This window comes from Lycium ferocissimum, chromosome 10, assembly GCF_029784015.1.
Source record: "Lycium ferocissimum isolate CSIRO_LF1 chromosome 10, AGI_CSIRO_Lferr_CH_V1, whole genome shotgun sequence".
Classification (NCBI taxonomy): Eukaryota; Viridiplantae; Streptophyta; class Magnoliopsida; order Solanales; family Solanaceae; genus Lycium; species Lycium ferocissimum.
This window is the reverse complement of record NC_081351.1, coordinates 29897842-29923142: the sequence shown is the minus strand read 5'-3', so window position 1 is coordinate 29923142 and position 25301 is coordinate 29897842. Positions and strand designations below refer to the sequence as shown.

At 33.4% G+C, this 25301-nt stretch overlaps 1 protein-coding gene across 1 annotated transcript; it reads left to right on the top strand.

Moving 5' to 3' along the window:
- The first annotated feature begins 9842 nt into the window (after positions 1 to 9842).
- On the top strand, positions 9843 to 15678 carry LOC132033289 (type IV inositol polyphosphate 5-phosphatase 11). Its single transcript, XM_059423222.1, has 8 exons — positions 9843 to 10200; positions 10293 to 10455; positions 10646 to 10776; positions 11748 to 11824; positions 11972 to 12097; positions 13938 to 14125; positions 14342 to 14479; positions 15251 to 15678. The coding sequence occupies exons 1-8, from the start codon at positions 10163 to 10165 to the stop codon at positions 15455 to 15457; spliced, it is 1068 nt and encodes a 355-aa protein (XP_059279205.1). The 5' UTR covers positions 9843 to 10162; the 3' UTR covers positions 15458 to 15678.
- Positions 15679 to 25301: the final 9623 nt, after the last annotated feature.

Here is a 25301-nt window from a genome sequence, read left to right as displayed (position 1 = left end):
TTTGTATGATTGTAAATAATCTCATTAAAGGTGAAAAGAGAATTTTAAAGTTAAATTGTTTCTAAATATAAAAAGGTGATCTTCTTTTTTAGGTAGATTAAAAAAGAAAGTGTGTCATACTAATTGGGACAGAAAGAATATTTAATTTCACTTTAGGATGATCTTTTAGTTAATATTTTTAAATATCATTTTTCAAGTTTAACTTTAAATACTATAAAAAAAATCTGGAACACTTAATTCGTATTCAACCGCCTACTAAATGGTCATTAATATTTATATAGTTATAAATATTTTCGTTAAGGGAATTTTAAAATCAACATTAAATTATTTTAAAATATAACATTTTGGGATAAATTTAAAAAGGTAACACGTAAATTAAAATAAAGAAAATAATTGTTAGAGACGTATTGGTGCTATAAGCTATTGACTAAGAAAATCGTATGGGACTACACTATGTGCCAGAAAACAATAAATATAGGCCAAACCCATCGACAAACACCATGTCAGTCCACTTCTTTCACTTCGAAAGACCTAAAAGTAGCCCTTGTTCCATTTAGACATTTCAGGTGAGCCATTCCTATTCCACTTAGACACTTTTTGCATCGTTATCGAGCAAAACCAACACCGCCGCTCTCCACGTGGATTAAGTGGCCAATTAAATTGTGCTCATTTAAATTGTGCCAACTCAATTAAATTGTGTCAACTCATTTTAATTGTAAATTCACTAATTTGTAAATTCGTGAGTTTTGACCATTAAAAATTGGGGCTTTTAGGAAAGTTAGATGTGCAACGAGGTGGCGCCCCCTTTGGTGTTGGTTTTGCTCCTATAACGGTGCAAAAAGTGTCTAAGTGGAATAGGAATAACCCACCCGGTTGTCTAAATGGAACAAGGTCACTTTAGGTGCTCAAGTAAAAAGAAGTGAACGTGCGGGTTCTGTCGATGGGTTTGGCCTAAATAATTGTAGTGTAAGGTACAAAATTCTATAAAGGAGGAAGGGAAAAGAGTCAAATATACCCTTCTACTTTAGTTTAATAGCAAACTTTGCCCTTCATTAGCCAAAGTGATCAAATATATCCCTCTGTTAGTCAAAGTGTTCACTTATATCCTTCCGTCGATGGAAATCCCCAATTCAGTTAAAATTACCCATTTAATTAAAAATACCCATGCTTCATGTTATAACTCGGTCCGACCCATAAAAAATAATTTCACCCTATTCAAATATATCCATTTTACATTCTAAAACACTTTTGAGTTTGACTGAATCACACATAGATGGTTCTTTATTAGGCATTAGCCCAAAAATTTGGGCAAAGTGCTGTCAATTAATAATTCACAGCAGATTAAACCTGTTATCCGGGCCGGTTAAAACCGGTTAACCGGTAACCGAAATCGGTAATCGAGAACAGGCCCTGGTATACCGATTTAGCGATTGCGAAAATCGTCGTATACCGGGCCGGTTACGGGCTTAATTTTAATGAATCGAAAACCGGTAAAAAAAAAAAAAAAAAAAAAAAAAAAAAAACTGGGCGGATCTGACCGTTATTGGGTCGTTGCCCAATGGTCCAAATTTATTTTTGGCCAGTGGCAACAGCCTAAAAACTCATTTTTGGCCGCCCTAACCCCCCAAACTTTTATTTTTAACACTTTAACCCCTTTCCCACTCCTATATAAATCGTTCTCCATTTTATTTTCATCCACGCCAATTTTCTCTTCTCAAATCTAAAATTTTCTCAATTATTAGCTACTTTAAAATTACAAATTCACTCAACTTTTCAATTATTAGCTATTTTATATTTTGCAACTATACAAAAACAAAGTGTTGGTGGATTTGCAAGTCTAGCTCCTTCAATTCAACATTTGTTTTGGCGGAATTTATTTCGGCAATTTGGTACCTTCGTTCCAACTCTATTTTTAATTTTCGCAATTTATTTTCTTGTGATTTATTTGCTTGCGATTTAATTATGTCTAAGAGAGTTAGAAGAGGCGGTAGTAGTGGGGGAGGAGAAATATGGAGGAAACATTTGTGCCGGAAACGGAAGCGTATATGATAGGTCAAGTTGACATTACTCAAAATAATCCAATTTTAGATCATGAAGCATTAGAACACCGATTTGGCCCAACCTATAATGAAATTGTTGATGATGATGATGATGACGATGACGAAACACAATCACCAGAAAATCCGATAGGAGATAGTGATACACAACAAGCACACCAACCACAAGAATCACAAACACAACAAAAGGCGACAAAATTCGTACGCCAACCTCTAAAGTTTGGAATTTTCTGATTAGAGATAGGGAGAAAGAAATAGTCACATGTAATTTATGTAAAAAAAAAACATTTCAAGTGTAGGAACAGTAAGTCTGGGGGAACGGGTTCACTAAGGACTCATTTATTAACTATACATCTGGGCGTCTGGGTAGAGGGAACGGGTTCTGTAGGGGGTACTCAACGAACAATATACCCACATACCGGAAAATCTTTTAGTTACAACTAAAAGAAAGATCGTATAGAGATAGCTATAATGGTAGCTTATGATTGTTTACCATTTTCCTTTCCTTCGGGACCAGGTTTTGTTACTTATATTCAACGTAATTATAATCCGATGTTTGAGGGTATTCCTAGAAGTACTTGTAGAGTGGATATTATTGATTTATATAAAAAAAATATAGATTTTATTTGCGTCATGCATTTAATTCTTTAAATTAGAATGTTTCCCTTACCGCCGATATTGGTCTTAGTCTTAATAAGTTAGAATTTTTTGCTATTACATGTCATTGGATAGATGATAATTGGGTCATGCAAAAAAGAATTATAGCTTATTTATATGATGAAGGGAAGGGTCGTCATGACGGTAAATTTTTAGCGGAGGGAATGACAACTATTATGAATTTTTTTCAAATTTACAAAAAAACACTCTGTATTACTTTAGATAATGCTACTAACAACACAAGAGCGGTTGGCCTTATAAAAAGGGAATTAAAACCTCCACTAACAGATATTTTTCATGTAAGATATAGTTGTCACATTTTAAACTTGATTGTTAAAAATGGTCTTTCCTTATTTGATGATCCTATTCAAAAGGTTAGAGATGCGGTTGCTTTTATTTTTTGTAATTCAAGTAAGGCTAAAATGAGAGATTTTAAAAATCAATGTGAGAGTCTTGGTCTTAGACCTAGGAAAATTCAAGTTGAAGTTGATACTAGGTGGAACTACACTTATATTATGTTGCAACAAGTATATGAATATAGGATTGTCATACAAAATACTCACAACAATCACAATAAAGAGGTTTCAGAGTGGTTATATGATAGCGATTGGGAAGATATTTTGGAATGTAAAGAACTTTTAGAACATTTTTATAATGCTACTCTTGTTTTTTCTAGACAATTTTATCCCACGGTTACCGAAATTTTAGCATACTTGACCGAAAATAGCTAGAGTTTTATTTGAGTATGAGGAAAAATCGGGTTACCAAGCGGCTATTCATTCTATGAGGGAAAATTTAAGCAGTATTATTTTCCCATACCAACTTTATTCATATTGGGTTCTATTTTAAATCTTTGTCTTAAAATTTCTTATGCCACTCAATTGGTTAAATAAATTTATGAATATTTAGAAATTACCACCGAGGAACCAGCATCATTTGAGGCCGAAAGAGCCATAGATATTGAGCTTAAAAAAGTTTTTGAATATTATTCTAAATTGGAAGAAAGTGTTAATCCCAAACCTCCACCACCTAGTACTTCTACTTCTCAAAGTAAAGGAAAAGGCATATCGAGTTTAGGTTTTTTTCAGAGAATGTCTTCCTCTACTACTGCAAACTTTGATGAACTTAACTTTTATTTGACATAGCTATTGGTGCAAATGACCATGCCCGAAGTGGACGTCTTAGGATTGTGGAAGAAATACAAGGCGAATTATCCGATACTTGCAAGAATGACTCGGATATACTTAATGTTCAAATATCAACCGTGGCCTCGGAAAATGCATTTAGCCAAGGAAGAAAACAAATTGGAGACCATAGATACTCCTTATCCGGATTTAGCTTCGTAAGTACTAGTTTGCATTCGCGATTGGATTCGATCGTAGCGGCGCAACCAAAGGCTAGAGGCGAGGCAAGGCAAAGAGGAAGAGATTGAATTTTTAATAGCAAGTGAAGCGGACCAATTTGAAGACATGGAAGATATCCCAATGGATGAATATAATATAGAAGAACTTAGCGAAATGGTGCTTACAATGTAATTTTATTCTTGTACAACTCATGTATTATTTGCAAGTTAAAAAAAATTACAACTTGCAAATAAATGTTATCCATTAATGAATAAAAATTATGGCTTATTGAGCTTTCTTCTATTTATTTGTGTTCATATTCTTACTTATATTAAGTTAAGAAAATACCTACAATATACTTATAATATACATCTACTTAAATTAAAAAATAGAAAGTTATAACTATATATATTTATAAATATACAATCTTGAATTCTATAATACTCATGAGTTATTAGTAAATATAAAATTTAAGTAATACATATAACTTAAACATTTATACCTACAATATACTTAGAACATACTTATAATATACATATATTTAAGTTATAAAATAGAAAGTTATATACTTAGAAAAAAAACAATCATGAATTTTATAATACTCAGTCATACAAACATAACTTAACAATGTAACATATATATATATATATATATATATATATATATATATATATATATATATATATATAAACTAATAAACTATAGTGTTGATTTATGTGTAAAATACGTAATTCAGCAAAAAAAAAAAAAAAAATACGTTTTTGGGCTAACCGGTTACCGATTTTTACAAAGGCTACTGGTTTCGGTCCGGTTAGAGCCAAACCGACCGGTTAACCGGAATCGGTTAACTGGTAACCGTCATCGAAGTTTACCGGTTCGAAACCCGATAACAAGTCGCTTTGCTAACCGGGTCCCATTCCGGTTCCGGATAAACCGAATAATAGGCTTACAGCAGATATGGCAAAATGCTAGCTCTGTTGTCAAGTTGTGCGATTAGTCATGTGTTATCCCTTTTGCCATATGATCAACCTGAAAGTTGGAGTTAAATAGTTACAATTTCTCATCTTAGTCAAGAGTTGCTTAGTAGCTACATTGCTTTACTGACAATATAACTTGAAATGTTTTAGAACGTAAAAGAGATATATTTGGGTGGGGGAAATTATTTTTTGTCGGTCGGGGCGAGTTATAATATAAGGCATGGGTATTTTTAATTAAATGGGTAATTTTGGCTGAATTGGAATTTTCATCCACTTAAGGATATAAGTGAACATTTTGGCTAAAAGAAGGGTATATTTGATTAACGGAGTACAAAGTTAGCTAATAAACTAAAGTAGAGGGGTAGATTTGACCCTTTTTCCCAAGGAGGAATTGTAAACCATAAAGCTACATTTCTAACTTCGGTTGGACTATAAGGTTGACACGTTTTTCTTCTGATTTTGCTTTTTAACATTTCTAGAAAAACGTCTGTTTGCAGCACTAAAATGTAGAATTCAACTTTTTTGTAGTTTTTATTTGAAGCTTGAATTCATAAGAGATGTGCCTCATTAGAACTTCTGACCAATTCTCCTCTTAAATAGGATTCTCTTTTATCATAATTTATAGGCATAAAAGATAAAAGTTGTTTTTATGGTTATTTTGTTTCCTGATGGCAACTTAGCTTATTTTGGTCTGTGGTATATCTCAAATATGTTTATCTATGCATAGCATTTTGTCAATTAGTAGTTCTAAGAATGGGGAAGAAAAGGCAAGTTTACTAGTTTTAGTTGTAACCAAAAGAAGAAATGATAAGTTTACGAGTTACGCTCTGAGTTATAGAAAAATTATGATGATCTAGTACGGTTGAGGAGTAATCAAATAGGACATATATGTTGAATATATAGTGAAGTCCTACCAATTTGCTAATGAAGTCCTACCAATTTGCTATGATTTGTATGTCACCGTTTTAATATGTATTTTTTTTTCTTTTGTAGCTTGAAATTGTAAAATGGAGGTATTATGATTCAAAAAGAAAAAATAAAGGAGAGAGGTATCATAAGCGAAATTGAATAAATAAAGGAGAGGTACATAAAATACAAAAAGTAAATAAGGTTATACAAGATATCATGAGTAAAAACTAGAAATGATAACAATTTAGTAGAGTTTGTGAGATAAGTCAGGTGGAATAAGTCTAATTGAATAAAACATAAAGTCTTACTGATTTGTCATAACTTGCATACCACAGATCATTAGTAACATTGATCCCTATGGTACCTCTTAAGAATATCTTAGTCCAAATTTTTTTCATAAATCTTAAAAAGCCAAGTTGGCTACAATGCTTATAAAACGGGGGATAATATTTAGGGTCGACATATATATCATCTTAAGGAGAAATATTTACGAAACGTGACGATAGCTTTATATTTACAAAACATAACATTACAAATCCTATACAAAACATGCTTTATATTTAAAAAAAAAAATTATTTTTAAATTATTTTTTATTTTTTAAAAATCATTTTTTAAAAAAATATTTTTTATTTTAAAAAAAAAAAAATATTTTTTTAATTTTTTTTAATTTTTTAAAAAAATTAATATTTTTTTTTTGCTCAAAAAATTATGTATGAAAGTTGTATGAAATGTGTATCTACAAAACTTAAAAGTTTGCTCAAAATTTAGTGTATGAAAAATGTATGAAATGTGTATATTTTTTCAAGGCTTAAAAAATCAAAATTGTGTGTATGAAAAACAAATTGAAAAAGCACATTTTCATGTATAAAGTTCATGTTAGATTTACGCTACAATGTAACAATTTTATAAATATTCAAGGCTTAAAGTTTTCGGTCAAATTTTGTATGAAAATTATATTAAAAATTTTGCTCACACATACACATTTCATAATATTTATAAGCCATTGAGCAAAAAAAAAAATTAATATTTAAAAAAATATATAAAAATTATTTTTTTAAAAATAAAAATATTTTTTAAAAAAATATTTTTTTTATAAAAAATATATATATTTTACGGAAAAAAATAAAAAAACGAAAATATATGAAAATCCGTCATGTTTTGTAATATATCGTTATGTTTTGTAAATATGAAAGTATCGTTACGTTTCGTAAATATTTATCCAATACGTATATATACGTAGTTTTCCCTAATATTTATATAGCAGCGCCAAAATATCCCTAGTGTGCAAATCCAATAAGTTACACTCAATAAACTTGGAAATGGATGGTCTTAAACTTTTGACCCCTACTTGTCCCTGCTTATGAGTAATCCTTCAAGCTCAAACCTTAAAATTTATTAAACTTGAAGTTTTGTCCATAACACAAGCTTGGATCATAATTTAAGACCACTCACTTTTTAAGGCTATTCTTGTAAACAACCATGCAAATCCCCGAATGGACAGTGTCTGAAAGGCCCAAATCTACCAAGTGAACTACAGTTCGACATTTGGGTCATCTAAGGTTATGGCTAACCCATAGGGCAAGACTGGCTGCAAAAGTTCCAAGGAGTTGTAAGGTCATTCAAATTCATTAACAGTAAGTCAAATTGTGAACCTCTTACGATTGAGTTGTTCCAGTTCTATTAGTTTACGTTGGAATTTTAGTAGTTAAACCATTGATGGGAATTCTACATGGCGTACATATTTATATTTAATAGCTATAGTTTAAATTAATTACATCTAGTATGTTAAATATAATTAATAGCCACATATATATTTAAAGTAGCTTATTATTATTTATAACCCATAGGGTCAAGTGTCTCACCGCGGCATGCTTCTCTCTCTTCCCCTCACGTGACGATGATGGCAAAAAGACCAAGGCAGAAAATACTCAACAAAGGGTAAGTCCAAGGCTTAACTAGACTTGAAGATAAGTTGGTTCATGTGAACCTTCTTAAGCTGCGGTCCCGCCAAAATAAGTAAGAGCTGTAGAGCAAAAATTGGGAGGCAACAAAGAAGTAAGTCAAATCGTCGTAGATCGGAAAATAGTGTTTCTTTTATGAGTGTATTCATTAATTTTTTTTGGCATACAATCCAGTGTATTCATTATTTTTGAGTTTTTTGGTTAATTTTTTAGATTGTATTCATTTTATTGTTTTGTATTCGGAGTGTTTTTGTTAATTTTTCGTATATCTATGTTTTTTTGTATTCTATTAGCCTTCACTAAAAAAAATTTGTTGCAACAAGTTGAGTGAATTTTTTGTATTTATGTTGTTGAATAGATTTTTAAAATTGAATTGATGGGCTGAATTTGACATAAATACATACCGAGTTGAATACATATAACTTGAATATAGTGAAATTTTTTTTTGAAATTTTATTATTGCCGTATTAAATACATTCCATTTTATGAATGGCAGGCCATTTTTTGAATCACGAAACCCCTACGCAATGTAAATATTGAAAAGCGTAGCTATGACAAATTTTGAACCCCGATTTATGTAAAATTCCCTAAATTGATTGATAAATTTTTATCTTATTAGCGAGCGTTCGACCGAATCGATTTACCTAAAAAAAAAACTCTACTGATTTATTGTTACCTTTTTAGTTCGAATTTGTCTCTCGAGTCATAGGCACAATTGTATACAATAACTTGGATTAAAAATTTATATAAGTATTGTTTTATTATTTTTTAAACTATGAAATCATTTAAAAACTAATTACAAATAGTTATCTAGTTTAAACGTGGATTAGCAACTCAATCTAGTTTCCCGAAAACATTATAAAAACAAACTTTATACTATCAACGAAGATGACAAAATTTCTTATTTGTCATTGTGTGTGCTTCGACCCGAAGAAATAGCTTCTAATTAATTCAAGGAGGCTGCGCTCCTAATAATATCGCAAAACAGAAAACTTAGATACAAACACAATACAATCGTGCCACTGGAGTTGCTGTACGTACATTTTTGCTCGACGGAATCGTTTTTTTCATCATTATATACAGCTTTCATGAATTTGACTCTTGACTAAATTTTCCAAATTCAAGAAGCTGGCTAATCAACTAACTTATAAAAGCTTCTCACGTTACTCCACCCAAAAGCGTACAGCTGTCCTCTTAATTTTGGTACCCAAATGACCTACCTACATTAATTAGTTTTCGGAGGGATTCGAAGCAACAGTATTATACTTAGACTGAAAAGGCCTTAATCTGAAGTGTGAACATAAGCCAACCATATACTATTAGATGATAACTAGTCAGAAGAGTATTTCAAGTGGTACTCCCTCCTTTATTGTGTATAATTTGACTGATCAACGGAGACTTTTGAAAATTGTAATCTTAAATATAATACGTAAAACTTATGTAGAATCGGATTCAGAATTTGAAATATAATGCGTTCTAGTTCGAGATTCTACCACAAATCATTTGATTTGTTGGATTCGAAATAGATATATGTAACTATTTATGTTACACATATCTACATATTTATATTTACAGTATTTGAGCCAAAGTTATAACTAAATTCATTCAAGAACTCATAAATCATACTCCACATTCGCTTTTGCACTTGTGTGTGACTATACAACTTTTGAAATTTGTAATTTTAAACATATTATAATAATATTTTTATGAAACTCCTCCTTTAAGGAAAAAAAATGAGAAGTTCAAATTAAATTATTATGAAATTTAGAAATATATCTTTCTTTTTATACTGACTAATTAGGAGATAATGCCATTTTATTTGGAAAGGAGGGAGTATTCTTTAAGATTCAATAATTTGCATGGTCATATATAGCAATGGCTAGCTACTAGAGTTTTCTTGATCATAAAGATGTCATTTTCGAGTTTATCATAATGTCTTTAAACATGTCGACGGCAACTAACCTAACTCAAGGACATTTCAAATAGTAAGTACTGTCCATGATTCATAAAAGTGAGAAAACTCCCTATATTATCTAATCATCGCCAAACCTTTGACTTATTCTCCTTCCAATGCATTCTCTATTATATTTTCTCGCCGCCCACTAGTCCATTGTGTATATATACAGAGAAGAAACGAACTCTGAATATCAAAAGTCAATCAACTCTCATAGCTTACAATTTAAAAATTTGTGTTTCCCGTTCAAGCACAGTACACAAGATTCAAGAAAACAGCATTTTTTTTTAATTTCTTTTCTCAATGGAGGGGCTTTGTGTTAAGCTTTTTGATGCATCAAGGTTAATAATTTACTATTTTCCCCTTTGCTATATTATATAGTATTCTGTTTGTGAAAGTTAAATATTGTTGTTGTATTTTTCTTCTTCTGAAGGAAGTATAAGATGAAGAGACGCAAAGCAGCAGCAATGGGAATGGTAGACAGTTTTGAGGCGAGTCATGAAGGGATCAAAACTGTTGATCTCCAGAAACGTTGTGAGTTCTCTGGGAGTTCTGATCTTTGCATCTATTTTGTCACTTGGAATATGAATGGACAGGTACTTAACTCACTACTCACTGTTTGTTAGTAACTTTTTTAATCTTTGTGTCTTAATTAGTTATGAAATTCATCGTATAGGATTAGCGATAAAATTTCGTTGTGTAGAAATAGAAATTGTCTGTCGCTAAACCAGGGGATTTCCCTTTGAATTTTTGACTAGTTTTTGCATACATTATTTTTGCATGAAGGTCCCTTGCGAGGATATAGCAAAGTTAGTTGGTGAAGAGAGAAAATATGATCTATTGGTGATGGGTTTGCAAGAGGCACCTCGAAACAACATTTGCATGTTGTTGAAGAACACTTTGGCTGGTACTCATATGTATGTATCTATAAACCCCTACCTTGTAGCAGTCTTATATTTTTTGGCATACGAAATAGTACTATTAGCAAATAATTTCTTTAGTTTACTGTGCATATCAGACATACTAGAAAGAGTTGCTACTTGTTACCATAAGTTAACTTATCATCAGTGCACAGATCTAGTTTAAACTCTTAATTTTCTCTTGTTCCATCTCTTTCAAAGGTTATCTTTTTAGCAAGTCATTATTGGATCCAATCCAGTTTTCATAGGGTAGGTGTATGTTTTTTTCAGAAAATGAAAGGAAATAAATTCAAAGACGATAAGTTGAAACATACATATATAGCCAGACAAGAAGAAGCACCCTAAGGTTTGACAATGACGAGTTACTAATATTCACGTGTTCTCCCTCCATTATTAAGTTCCAATTTTGAATTTTTCATCATATTCTACAAAAGTCACGTTCTCCCTCCCTTATTAAGTTTCAATTTTGTATTTTTTATATTCTAGAAAAGTCATGTTCTCTGATATTCCGCGTCTGAACCTTCATAATTTTCGTGGTCACGTTTAAATTTCTAGGAAAAAGAGTAGCAGTAATACATTGCAACATGACATATATTTGTTTGATACATATAGTGATCATATGGATTTTGTTTTATTCTGGATTCAATCCAAGCACAAGAACACTACAAGAAAGTCTCTTTTATTGTCTCTAATTATAATTAGTAATTCAAATATTAGAGTTTAAGTTATATACACCAAATGTTACATCATCATATCCTATTTACTTATTATAGTAGGTAACATGTCTTATTTCCAAGGTTACAAATTAAACATTGTAAGAAGCGCACTGCATGCATATTCTTTAAGTAATTTATTTAGCTAGTGTAAATAAAGAAAATTTACACTATTGATGTATATAGCTTAATTCATGATATCTGAATTATAGGTTAATTTCTTTTGACATTCTTTCATTCATTTTGGTGTGGAAGGCTTTTAGGAAAATCAGTAATGCAATCTGTACAGCTGTATGTGTTTGGCCCCAAGAATTCAGAGCAATTTACAAGAGGTATCGTTTTTTTATTTTTATTTTTTTATTTTTTATAAATCTATTGTTTATCCCAATATACAGTACTAAACTTTATTTCAATTGATTAAATTCTCGATGCTGGGGTTATTAATTAATATCGTGCATGTGATGTTTGGCTTTGTACAGAAGTAAAGGTGGATAAGCATGAAGTTGGAGGATTAGGATGGTTAATCAGAAGAAAGAAAGGAGCAGTGGCTATTAAAATTAGCTACAAAGGCATACAAATGGTATTTATTTCTTGCCACCTATCTGGTAAGTTCTCTAATCTATTCTTGCTCAATTCTAGCATATTGACCCTTTCAAAATATATTAATATAAAAAATATAAATACGTTAAAGGTATACTTTATCTAACAACTTAAATTTACGAGATGATCCTACGTTTTAACATGATAATTAGAATACGCATTAGTCCTGATTCAAGTCTCACTGCCATAAAAATCAAGGGAGTTGAAGTTGAAAAACTGGTGTTTTAAGTTGCGTCATCTGTAGCAAGTCTTTTTCCAAAATTACCATAAGTTCTACCCGCTTATAATTTAGACTTGGAACTTGTGGAGGCTTATACTTTTTGTAAGGTAGAGTGGTAGCTTGGTAGGTAGAAAAATTGACCGATCTTGGACTAATTGTTTAGAGTACGTTGGCAAATATACTTTATTAAAATTTTCCCAGGGAAAGACCTGGAAGTCCAGCTGTCATTTTTTTTTTTTTTGTGTGTGTGGAGATTGGTAAAGGAAATTCATTACGCCAAGTTGGCGGCATAAAATTCAAAGTTTCATCGTGTTTGGGCCCTAGGAAGAAAGTTAGGATCTTAAAATTTTTATTTTGGTCATAATTAAATTAATCCGTTTAGCCATAATAGTTTACAGCTATTGTCGATATATATTAAGTATATAACAAGTATATAATCAGCTTATATACTTATTATGTTTTATATACTGCATATTGACTAAAGTTTATTACAAAAAAAACTATAAATAGAAATATAGAATTATGTTTGGTTACCGGCTTTGTTAGAATGTTTATGTAGTGTGAAAGTCGAAAGTTTGCATATAACAGCTCCAAACCATTTTTTTGCACGGATTGTCCTTCAAAAGCGCTGGTCTTTAATTTTTGGCCCTCCAATTGCTGTTCTTTAAATTTTTTTCTCTTCGCTTAAAAAAGTTGCCGAAAATACCCCAAGGTTCAAACCCGGCTCAGTATAAAAAACGATAATTTCGCAAGGCAAGGCAAGCGAAAGTTCTGCCTTATAAGACAGAATTTGCCTTAAAAGTCTGCCTCCAAGCAGAATTTAGTTATGAATTATAAGACAGAATTTTAAGGCAAATTTTGCCTTAAGGCGAAGGTTTGCCTTGCAAAATTTTGCTTTTTTTTTTATTTTTTATTTTGTTGGAATTCTACAAAAGTTAGGCCTTGTAGCTTTTGCCCGAATAGACCTAATTTTGCTAAGAAATCTGCCTTACGATTTTTGTTTTTACTAAGCCGGGATTCGAATTTAGAATCTCGCGATATTTTAGGTGAAGGACAAAAATTAAAGACCAGCAATTTGAGGGATAAAAATTAAAGACTAACCCCTAAATAAGGACAATCGTGCAAATTGCCCGCTCTAAACTTAGATGAAGCCCACTAGGCGTCTAGGCCCAATGTCAACATGTGAATTGGTCTCTCTTTTTTTATTTTGTCTTTACTTTTTTTTTTTTTTTTGGTAATACTTGTCTCTACTATTCCTCTTCTTTTGGTTTCTTTCTTAGCATAGTAAAAAGGGAAAAAGAAATAACAGTGGGACAAATATATTTTCACTTTAAATCATCGAACATAGACCGACGAATTAAGGGAATCAGGTTCAAACTCTCATCAAAATAATGTAAAGTAGAATTACAATTATTCGACTGCAACTCCAATCTCTTTTTAATCATAGGCGGTCATCACAAAATTATTATTATTTAAATAAAACTGATGAACTTAATAGAGGAATTTGAAACCAATACCCTGTTTAAGTGTCTTTTCTCTCTGCTTTTATATAATGTTGATAAATTATTGGCCTTATTTTCTGAATGATGTTCTTATTTTTTTTTTCTTTTTCTCCTATTATGCAGCTCATGCTCGTAATGTGGAAGAAAGAAACTTTCAGTTCAAGCATATAACAAATGCACTCTTCTCCAAGAATAAAAATCCTTTTGCTAAACCAGAACAACTTACTGTATGGTTAGGAGACCTCAACTACAGACTCCAAGGCATCAATTCCTATCCTGCTAGAGATCTCATCCATGGAAATCTTCACGAAGTACGTATTTTGTCTACATATTTAAGTTATACATATATACATTGACAGTGTTATTTTTCATAACATCCTATCGGTATTGTGGGATGTTCTTTTAACCGGTAATAGCAGATCAAGTTATTATAGGATATTCTTTTTTACTTTCTTTAGATCGAAGAATAGGAAATTTTGACAATTGCTAACGTCAAGCTTTCTGTATATTTGTTTCAACTAATGCAGATGCTAACTAGCAAAGATCAACTTTTACAAGAAGCTGAAAGAGGAGAGATTTTTAATGGTTACTGTGAGGGTGCATTAGCTTTCAAACCAACTTATAAGTATGATATTGGAAGCAGCAGTTATGATACCAGTCACAAGGTAATTTATAAGTCTAATATAATTGCTCCTTCTATCCAATTTTATTTGATATCATATGGTCATTTGAGGTGTCAAATTTAAGATGTACTACTTAATTTGACTTGTGCTGTAGTGAAAGAATATGTTAAGGTAATAGTTGAAAAGTTAATTGAATAGAGATAACATCAAATCAAAGACCATATTGATTAATCAAATACTTGGAAGCAATCCAGCCCACTAGCGAAATTATCCGTTTTAGGCCTAGGCCCAAAATACGACTTTAAAACGCGCTCTCCAATGTTTTGTTGATGTGGAATTTTCCTATAGTGTGATCACATAACAACCCCTCTCCTCTTAAGGACTCAACGAGGACGTTGAAGTTTCCACCACCATCATCTCAAAGATGTGAGATTCACTTTAATTCAGTTGATTGCATGCAGAGTGATTATGATACCATCAATAGCAGCCCAACAAAATAGTGTTATTTTCATCTTTGGGTCTAGGTCCGCACAACTTTAAAATGCGTCACTAGAATTTTCCCTTGTTTCCTTCCGTGTTTTACCATGTGAGATTTGTTTAGGATGTCACAAAAATAAAGAATATTTATAGTATCGGATATTTTGAACATCAAAAAATGAAAAAAAGAGCGTCATATAATTTTTGATAGAGGAGTATTTCTCTGCATTTATGAACACTTCTTAAGGATTTGAACATATATATATATATATATATATATATATATATATATGTATATATTGATTTGACATTTTTTGTTTTTAAATTATTGAACAGGTTAGAGTACCATCGTGGACAGACAGAATATTATTCAAGATTGACAGTAACAAGATCAATGCAAGTTTGCATTCTTATGAAGCCATTGAAAGCATACGCAGCTCTGATCATAAGCCAGTCAAAGCTCATCTCTGCTTAAAATTAAACAAATCTTCATCCTCTGAAAACAATGGAGCCATAAATCTTATTTCAGAATTATCACAATGATTGATGTTTTATTAAGTGCAATGGTTAATTAACCATGTCCAAATATTCCTTTATTGTTGTCCAGTATTCGTGGGTTACGCATTCTTTTTTGTTGCTTCCTCGCACGTGGTCAATTGTAATTTAAACCTTTAATTTGTAACTGATCAATTGTACATTGTAAAGATCTTTTTACACCATGAGATGAACTTTTACATTTGATTGCAAGTTACTTAATTATCATATTTACCAGATTACCAATTATTGTTTATCAAGATATTTATTCTGTAATTATCTAATAAGTGACATGATTATGTAAATATTTTTTTATATCGTCGGTGCATAGATTTAAAGTACTCTTTTATATTTATAGTAATTCTAGTTTTTCGTATTCCAAGTATACTTAGAATATTTAGACAATTTCTTATTACTAATAAAATACCGATACAGAATTTATAGAAATTTTACTAATTAATCGATATCAACTTAATCTTATTGTTGATTTAAGCTTCTGATATGGTCAAATATCTTCCATGTACTTCAAAAATGCAACTTCCTTAAAAGAAAGACTTTTAATATATACCTTTCGTTAGCGCGTATACCTGTTAATTTGAAACTTTTACAACGAGATCGTTAAATTTACAATACGATGTAAATTTCTTATTTTGTCAGTTTTTTTCTTCTCGTGTGTGCGTGTGTGTGTGTGTTGGTTTGGGGGGGGGGGGGGACCATATGAATGATTCAGTGATACAATTTAATTTTCGCAGTTGTTGATGGGGTTCTGGATATATAAAATTTGTACTCATCTCTGTTTCATTTGCATTGAATCATCCATCTACAGACTGTACTCTCAAAGACAACACTATTAATTGCATGCATCTATCAGAAATATTGCACCACATTATTGGGAATTGAAGTATATACAACCGAAAGTTAAATATCTTGAGTATGACTTATGAGAAGCGAGAATTTACATTGTTTAGAAAAATATTCCAACATTTATGAGCAACATTACTGTAAAATCCATGACAAATGGTGGATTCAGAATTAACGCTTTAGGTTTTGTATTAAAACAGTGAATTCTGAAATATATACTTTTTTCTTGCACGTACATACATATACTTCGGCATAAGCGCTACCTGTTCTGAGTTAAAATAGTGAATCTTGAGATGTATACTTGTTTGTTACACGTGTGTGTGTGTGTGTGTATATATATAATTGAAGTTTAAAGCATTGGATTCTATCTACTCGTAGAACTCATAGTTGGATCTTCCACTGCCAGTGGAATTCCCAAATATCTAGTTTAAATGGTGCAATGTGACGCAGTAATATGCCTCAGAGATGATGCCATTTTGGTGTAAAGCCATTGTTCCATATATGCAGCATGAAAGCAACTTCCCACTGGATAACGTTAGTTTAATGCTAAGTTGAGGAAAGCCGCAATTATTGTGTTAAAATAATGCCCTAACCAATCAATCCAAGAACAATTAGATTCATGAATCACGACAACGACATATATACCGATTTTGTGATAAATAATAATTCATGAATCACGACAACGACAAGTGTACTGATTTGTGATAATACACCCATTGCCATGCTTTTTATAAGAAATTTAAAATATCGTCCTAAGTTTCACAACTGGCCTTCTAGAAACTGAATTAATAAAGCAATTTGGGTAAGTAGTAGCGTACCTAAACTTCAAAACAATTTTTTATATGGAGATGATAGTACTACAATCAATTCCGTTATCCTAATGATCCACATGAGAAAAAAGGAGAGAATTTTATGGTAGGATAAGTTTATTTAATCAAATCGAAAGGCCAGATGTGACAAATTTCAAATACTATGAATTAAATGCTAGTACTACTATTATTAAGTTGTGGTGAAGAAAAAAAGAAGTGTTACTTGAGTTAATATTGCAGTCAATAGAGGACACCGACTCTTATGTACGAACAAAATACATTGGATAGTTAACTGCTCAATGCTTGATGTGGAGTTGATAAACTAATTGGACTTGGATTAATTATTAGCAACTAGCAGGAACCATTCTAGGAGTTGATTGGTCCCTTGGAGTCACGAGATTAAAAGGGTATAAAAATCGCGATTTTTCCAAAAGGGAACGTCCAAAAATTATTATACAAAACGGGTATATCGTGGGCCGATCCACGATATACCCCAAAATCTTTGTCGTACAATTGAAAAAAAAAAAAAAAAAAAATTTTACTTGTATAACGTGGGTCGATCCACGTTATACAATATAAATTGTATAACGTGGATCGGTCCACGATATACAATTATAACTTGTATAACGTGGGCTGATCCACGTTATACAATTTATATTGTATAACGTGGATCAACCCACGTTATACAAGTTATATTTGTTGCCCTAAAATATTTCTTCCGCCGCTTCATTCCATTCTCTTTCGTTCTCTTCCATTCTCCTCCATTGCAAATATTTTGCAGAACCTCCATCTCCTTCTCCTTTTTCTTCTCCTCTATTTTTTTTTTAAACCCGCAATACAATCTAATTTTTGGAGCAACTTCTTCATCTTTATCTATTATTGTTATTTAAATTAAGGTATTTTTTCTAACTCATATAATATTATATATTTATAGTAGATGTAGATACGTTTGTCTTATATATCTTAATTGTTATTTTTTATTTGTGTTATTTTAATACGTTTGTGTTATTTGTGTTATTTTAATTTAAACTTAAAATATGATTGTTAGAAGCATTATTATAAAAGGTCCGATTTGTTTAGTAGTACTTTTGAAGAAATTTATTGTTATGTTCTCGTTATTTTTGTGAATTGTTATATAAAATATACGAATAAAATTTGTTGTTATGTTGTTGTTATTTTTGTGGATTCTTTTATAAAAGATCTATGGATTGTTATGTTCTTTGTTATTTTTGTTAGTTTTGTGGATATTTGTAAAACGTGATCGCATCCACGTTATACAATATATTTTGTATAACGTGGATCCACGTTATACAAAATATATTGTATAACGTGGATCAGTCCACGTTTTACAAGTATAGATCACTATCTTAAAACATTGTGGAACTGTGGATATTGCCAATAATGGACCGATGATGACATTTTCGGTACAGGAGAAAAGAATTGTGAAATGTGTCATAAAGGATCGAATTTTTTTCCTCCCATTTTGTGAATGTTGCTTTGTTTGATGTATTTATGCATTACCATAGTAATTTATAGCTGTAGAACACCGTAATTTCTTCCCCATGCTCGGAAGTTTGGTATAATTGTGAAACGTGGACAGTTCCACGTTATTCAATATATTTTGTTATGGATTGTTATACAATATATTTTGTTATGGATTGTTATACAATATATTTCATTGTACCTTTAATGTGATATTTATATAGCCAGAAAAGTGAAACTTAATTGATGCCTCAGTAGGCCAAAAAAAAAAACTTAAAATGTCATGATAATGCTTTATTATATGGGACCTAAGTCTAAGTGGGTAGATAATTATTTTGTCTATACCTTATAGGTATTAATGTGGTCCACTATCAGTGGTTTCTAAATAAGGCGTATGGAAGTTGGCTTTATCTAGCCAGTGCATATTTGTTCTGCTAAAATTGGAATAATATATTTTTTTAATAGTGAGTTACTCTAAATAGCTTGATCTGGACTTCATTTTTTTTTTTTTTTATATAAGGTATGGAGTTTCCACGGGTATGCGTACATCCGGGGCCAGAAGTGTACGATGTGTTAACACTCCAGGAGAAGCATCGATCAGAGGCTGTGTGGGATGGTTCCTTGACAGGACCGACCGCGTGCTGTCTCCCTCGCGCGCGGATGCGAATTTTGGAAGCATGTGAGGCGTCATCCTTTTCATCCTCGCATCCTTGACTACTTTGGCTGTGTGGATTTGGGGAGTAATAGAGGTAGGATGTGTATCATATGATTGGGCAGTCATCACTGCACTTATAGAAAGATGGCGTCCTGAGACGCACACCTTTCATCTGCGTACAGGTGAGGCGACCATCACATTACAAGATATCGAGGTCATGTTTGGCTTGGTTGTTGATGGTTATCCCTTGAATAATCTTAATGCTAGATATATAGATATTGGTGGGTGGCAACAATTGATCCATGAGCTTCTTGGTTGGGCACCGGTCCGGATTGTTTTAATGGTGTTAGTAGGTTAGAAGTACATAAATTAATTGAATATATTAGAGGCTTAGATGACATTACGGATCGGACCCCGAAATTGATGTGCAACAATGGTTAGGTTATACTTGCTATGGCTTTGTGGCGGCACGATATTTCCGGATAAGTCCGGTGATTTACTTAATTTAGATTATTTGCTTGACATGCGTGACCTTAGAGCAATGAGTGGACAAGCTTGGGGAGCGGAAATTTACCGTCATATTTATATACTTGTTTATCGCGCTTCGTTGAGGAAAGCCAAAGATGTGTGTGGATTCATTTCCTTATTGCAGGTACATGACCTTTAAAATTATATAATTTTATTTGGTTGTCCTATTTGATAGTTATAAGGTTTTTATGTATTTATTTTAATTTTTTAATATAGGTTTGGGCTTGGGAGCGCATTATACCGATGCGACCACCGTCCGGGGCCCTTCCGCCACACACGGCTCTTGCGAAGGTGGACTCGTCGTAAATCCCACGAAAATGAGGCACGTGATGTTTTACCCATATGTAGGGATGTATTGGACAACCTAATAGATGGCCGGGTATTTTATCATAATTATGGTTGTTAATGGCGTTTTGATATAATAGCTACGCTTATGTGTAATTTATTTATTTTATTATCATGTAATTTTATGTTCTTTCTATCGTGGTTTGTGTGGCCTTATTCGGGAGGCCATCATCAATAGACTCCCCAGTGGTGTACGCGTGGCCGAGATATTTGGATGGCGAGTTCCCCTGTTGTGGTATCTATCGAGAGTGGCACATGGTAGACCGCGTTCTCGGACGGTTTGGTAGGAAGCAACATATTCGGGTCCGTGTCTTTGAGATTGATCTGTTCATTACAAACGTGACAAGCGGTATGCTATAAAAGCGGCGGATCAACAATATTTTACGAAAACGGACTTTTTGTGGGGAAATCGTCGAGAAAAGTTTAATTACGGCCGAGTATGAAACTCAGACCCCAGTCACTATCGGCGTATTTTAGTTGGTATCGACGTCACTCGCGCACTTTCATAGGAAATCGCTATAATGTGGATATAGGATACCAACACGTAGCGACCGAGCATGAGGCACTGGTACGTACATTACATTCCATTAGATGTTTGATGTCTTTATATGTGTCTTAGACCACTATCAAATGTTGCAAATTTTTTTTTTTAGGCTTTAGGACATCAACAATCGTACAGGTTGGCTCAGCAGACTATCCAAGATCCAACCAAGTCTGATGAAGTGAAGGAAATAGTAGAGATGTTTATTAATAGAGGCCATAGGCTTGCCTCTGCGGGACGATGTTGAGTTTCGCTCCACATTATACACCACCGAGTATGATGAGCCGCCTACGTAGTGCAACGTTCTGTACCAAGACAGACTGCGGCGCTACGGACGGGGTCGAGTTCCGTGGATCACCGGTTGGTTGATGAGGAAGGTTCGTTTGATCCGGCTCGACGCTGAGATGATGATGCATATCACCCGATAATAGATTTTATGTCCCACTCGTTGTGTCGCTCCCAGGGTTCAATCACCGGTGTATGTCCAGTGAGGGCCTTTTCGGGCATTCGCATGGCCTATTAGCCTCGCAGTTATGGCCCAAGGTTGGTGGTCGGACAAAGCGCTCTTATGGGATGGCGGGGGTGTTTACTGCGTTATTTGGACGAGCTCTTCAATTGGGAGGGGCGAGTTTTACAGGCGTGAGTATTCTAACCACTCAAATAGCTTGTATCTTGTTTAAAGTAATGGCTACCTTATGTGTCTATATTATTTATTTTGCATAGTCTCATGGCATTTGATGTTGGATCCTCGCACATTCTGTGCTTGGGATGTACACACACTTTTGAGCCACGAGTTAGCTTTTAATTCAAAGTTTTTGGAGACTTGTGGTTGTTATGTGGTGTTTTGTCTTGATTGCTTTGGTTGTTTGTGTTGGTATATGGTATTGGAGGAAGTCCTTGTTACGGGGGGGGGAGATCTTTGCCCGATTTTACGTAGACAATCAAATAATTGGTACGAAAATTTATCAAACAAAAATAACTTCTTTTTTTTTATGGTATTTACGGGATGAAGGTGTGATACAAGAGGAGGTTCCCCAACGTAGATCAAAACGAGAGCGTCGGCAAACTCGGTGTGGCACGGGGGGGGAAAAAGGGACCTTGTAAAAATTAAATTTTTATTGTATAGTGGGTAACTTCATCTTTGAAGTATTAGTATGTAAACTTTATTGAATTCGGAAAAGGATGGACAAGTTCTGTTTTTATTTGCCAATGCTCTGTCTTTTTATTCAATTAAGTTCACCTCGTTTCTGCATATTTAATGTGTGTAAAACTCTCATCAAAATTGAATTGGAAAACGTTGGCTGGCAATTCATATTCTTGCAAAACGTTGGCTTGGAAAACGTTGGCTGGCAATTCATATTGTTGCAAACGTTGGCGATACGTTTTGCAATTATATTGTTGCAAAACGTTGCGCGACGTTTTGCAATTCGTATTGTTGCAAAGCGTTGGGCGAACGTTTTGCAACAATTCATATTGTTGCCAACGTTTTGCAATTCATATTCTTGCAAACGTTGCGATAACGTTTTGCAACAATTCATATTTTGTTGCAACGTTAGGCATGCCAAGCGTTTTCCTCGATAATTGATTCGCGCAATAATTGATTCGCGAAATTTTTTACGCCGAGAGAATCGTTACGATCGTCAAATCACGCATCTTCTTTGTAAAAGTAAAAACGATCAATAATTTGTAAAAATTTTTGTGTAAAATGTGAGAATGCATGAAGTCGTCGAATCTGCCATCCAATCGTCAAATCAAGCGTGTTTTGCGTAAAATGAAATAGTAAAATCCGTGAATCATTAGTTTTATATAAAATCGCAGATTTGTATGTCTCACTGAATTCTACACTTCTCTATTGTAGACTTCATTTTTTACGAACTCTCAACTTTTGTCTCGCACTCTCCATTAATTTTTACTTTTGCATTCTGTTGAAAATAATATGGCGGAAAATTATGTAAGAGTTAATTTATATTGGGGTGGGGAAGTTGTGTACGAAGAAGGTTCAATTAGATATAACCGTCATCGGAAGCCGTACAAAAGGTTTCCAATTTCCCTCAAATACGATCATCTACAACATGTTTTCGAAGCAAAATGGCCATATCGATCCTAACCTTTCGGTGGTTATCAACGGACGATATCCAACATCAATTACGGCTGGGGATTTCCCGTTTCGGGGGAAACTCTTATTTCGGATAGCGACTCCTTATCGTTATTTCTTCGAAGTCGATATATTTAGCAATCATATCGGTATAGCCACACTTGACATGTATGTTGTTGAACGCTCTACTAATGTTGAAGCACCTTTGACGATGAGTTTGATATTCGGGGTACTACGTATCTTCCTTTATGAATATTGGGCTTCAAAGAGGTACACGACAAGAAATAATGGTAGGAGTTGGTAGCCGATCACATAACTTTGGTTGGACTATGCGAGCCGTGATATTCCTGGACCGAGTAGTGCTCCGGATTATTAGGTGGCGGGAGTATAGTTCGATATCACCTACTCAAGTAGAGTCATTTACTGAAAGGTAAATATAACGATGTTTTATGAAAACTTTCTCATTTTCGTTCTATTCTTGTCTTTGTGCGTTTAACCATCACAAGAATATAACATGTTATTTAGTTCTCATGTACCATTTTTATAATATAACTTTCGGGATAACTAACCTCTTTAAATATCTTGGAAATTCTAACTAACCTCTTTCATTGTTCATCCATGGAAAATAAAAAGAATACAACATGTTATTTAGTTCACATGTACTAATTTTATAATATAACTTTATTTTTAATTTTTCATTTTGTAATCGGCATGTTATTTTGATTATTTTTAATTTTTTAATTTGTCCATGGGGTTAATTTAGGTGTGACGATTTTGAAGAAAACCGATTGACTCGGCTCACACAAATTGTGAGCAATAACGACGTAGCTAATGATCGCTCCGATAAGTCGGATAGTGATATCCCATTAGATCACACGAAACGGACGATGATCACTCATCGATGGTGATGGTCATTCTTATGAAGACATTACTACTCCGAGTGATGGTAACGTTAGCTACCATTCTAATGCGATTCCATATTTGGACAACACGAGAAGAAGGCCGGATGATTTTGCCTTCCGTGAGAGATGACGGTCCCAATTCGATCTGCACTTTGGGATTATAAAAACACAATTTATCGGATCGAGTTAGTATGGTGACAATGAATATTCTTTTTATTTGTTGGCCCATTTTTACGGGGTTGATAATTTTCCTTGTATTGTGCAATTAGGTATGTTATTTCGAACAAGAAAGGAAATGAAAGGCGCGGTGAGACAATATTGTACGAAAGAAAAGAAAGAGTTCATTTGTGATCGGTCCAAAGGTAAATTTTGGAGGGTTATTTGCAAGCGTCATATGTTGGGATGTGAGTGGATGATCCGTTTTAGAGAAATTTCAAGTGGTATGTGGAAGGCGGGCAAAGCGGATCTCACCACGGTTGTCTCACGGATGATTACGAAAGGATCATTTCAATTTGAACAAATCACCTAATTGCTACTACGTTGATACCATATATTATGGTCGATTCATACATCGGTATTAAGTCGGTTCAAAAAATAAAAGGCTTGCATTTGTTTACTCCTAGTTATAGAAAAGCACAAAAGGGCGTAAGAAAGCTATTGAAATGGTATTTGGTGATTTTGAAACCTCTTTCAAGACATTGCCCCGATACATGGTACATACTTAAAATATTTCAATAGGGGACCGTTGTTGAGTGGGAGCACGAATCAACTACAATGCAAGGTGAACACATCTTCAAGTTTCTTTTACGGGCTTATAAACTAAGCATCGATGGATTCAAAAGTTGCGACTGTCATCTCGATAGACGGTACTCATACATGCGGTAAGTATGAGATGAAGCGCTAATTCTTTGTTGGAATTGATGCGAACAATAATATTTTTTCCACTTGCATATGCTATTGTTGCACGTGAGAGCTTTGAGTCTTGGACGTGGTTCCTTGTGTTATTGTGGAGACATATTGTTCGTGAGAGACAAGGTGGACTTATTTCGACCGTCATCGTGGCATCTTGCAATGTGTCCAAACACATGATTGGTTACAACCACCATCCACGCACCATAGGTTTTGCGTTCGGCGTTTGAAAAGCAACTTCAATAAAAAGTTCCTCAATGATGACCTTGAGAACCTAATGTGGTTGGCGGCTACGAGCACCGAGAAGAAGAAATATAAAATGAGGATGGAACAAATCAAAACAATGTCACCTCGGCGTATACGTGGTTAAAATCTCTTCGGAGGAGAAATGGACATTGCATAAGGACAACGGTCATAGGTGGGGGGCTATGACAACGAATGTCTCCGAGTCTTACAACGGTTTATTGAAGAAAGCTCGTGACGCCAATTCTTGCCATGGTCCGTTATACGTTTAAAAATTTTGTTGATCGGTTTGTTGAAGCACCCTTGCTAATTTGTTGATTGCGGATAAAAAGTTTTGGCCTTGTTGTTGAAAAAGAAGTTTGATGAATCGGGAGAGGTCTAAAGCATCTTGACATGCGGCAATACAATGCAAGCTCAAGGGTCTTTGAGATTCGACATTTGCATACAACGGTAAGGCGGAAATATCCATAAAGTCTCTCTTGA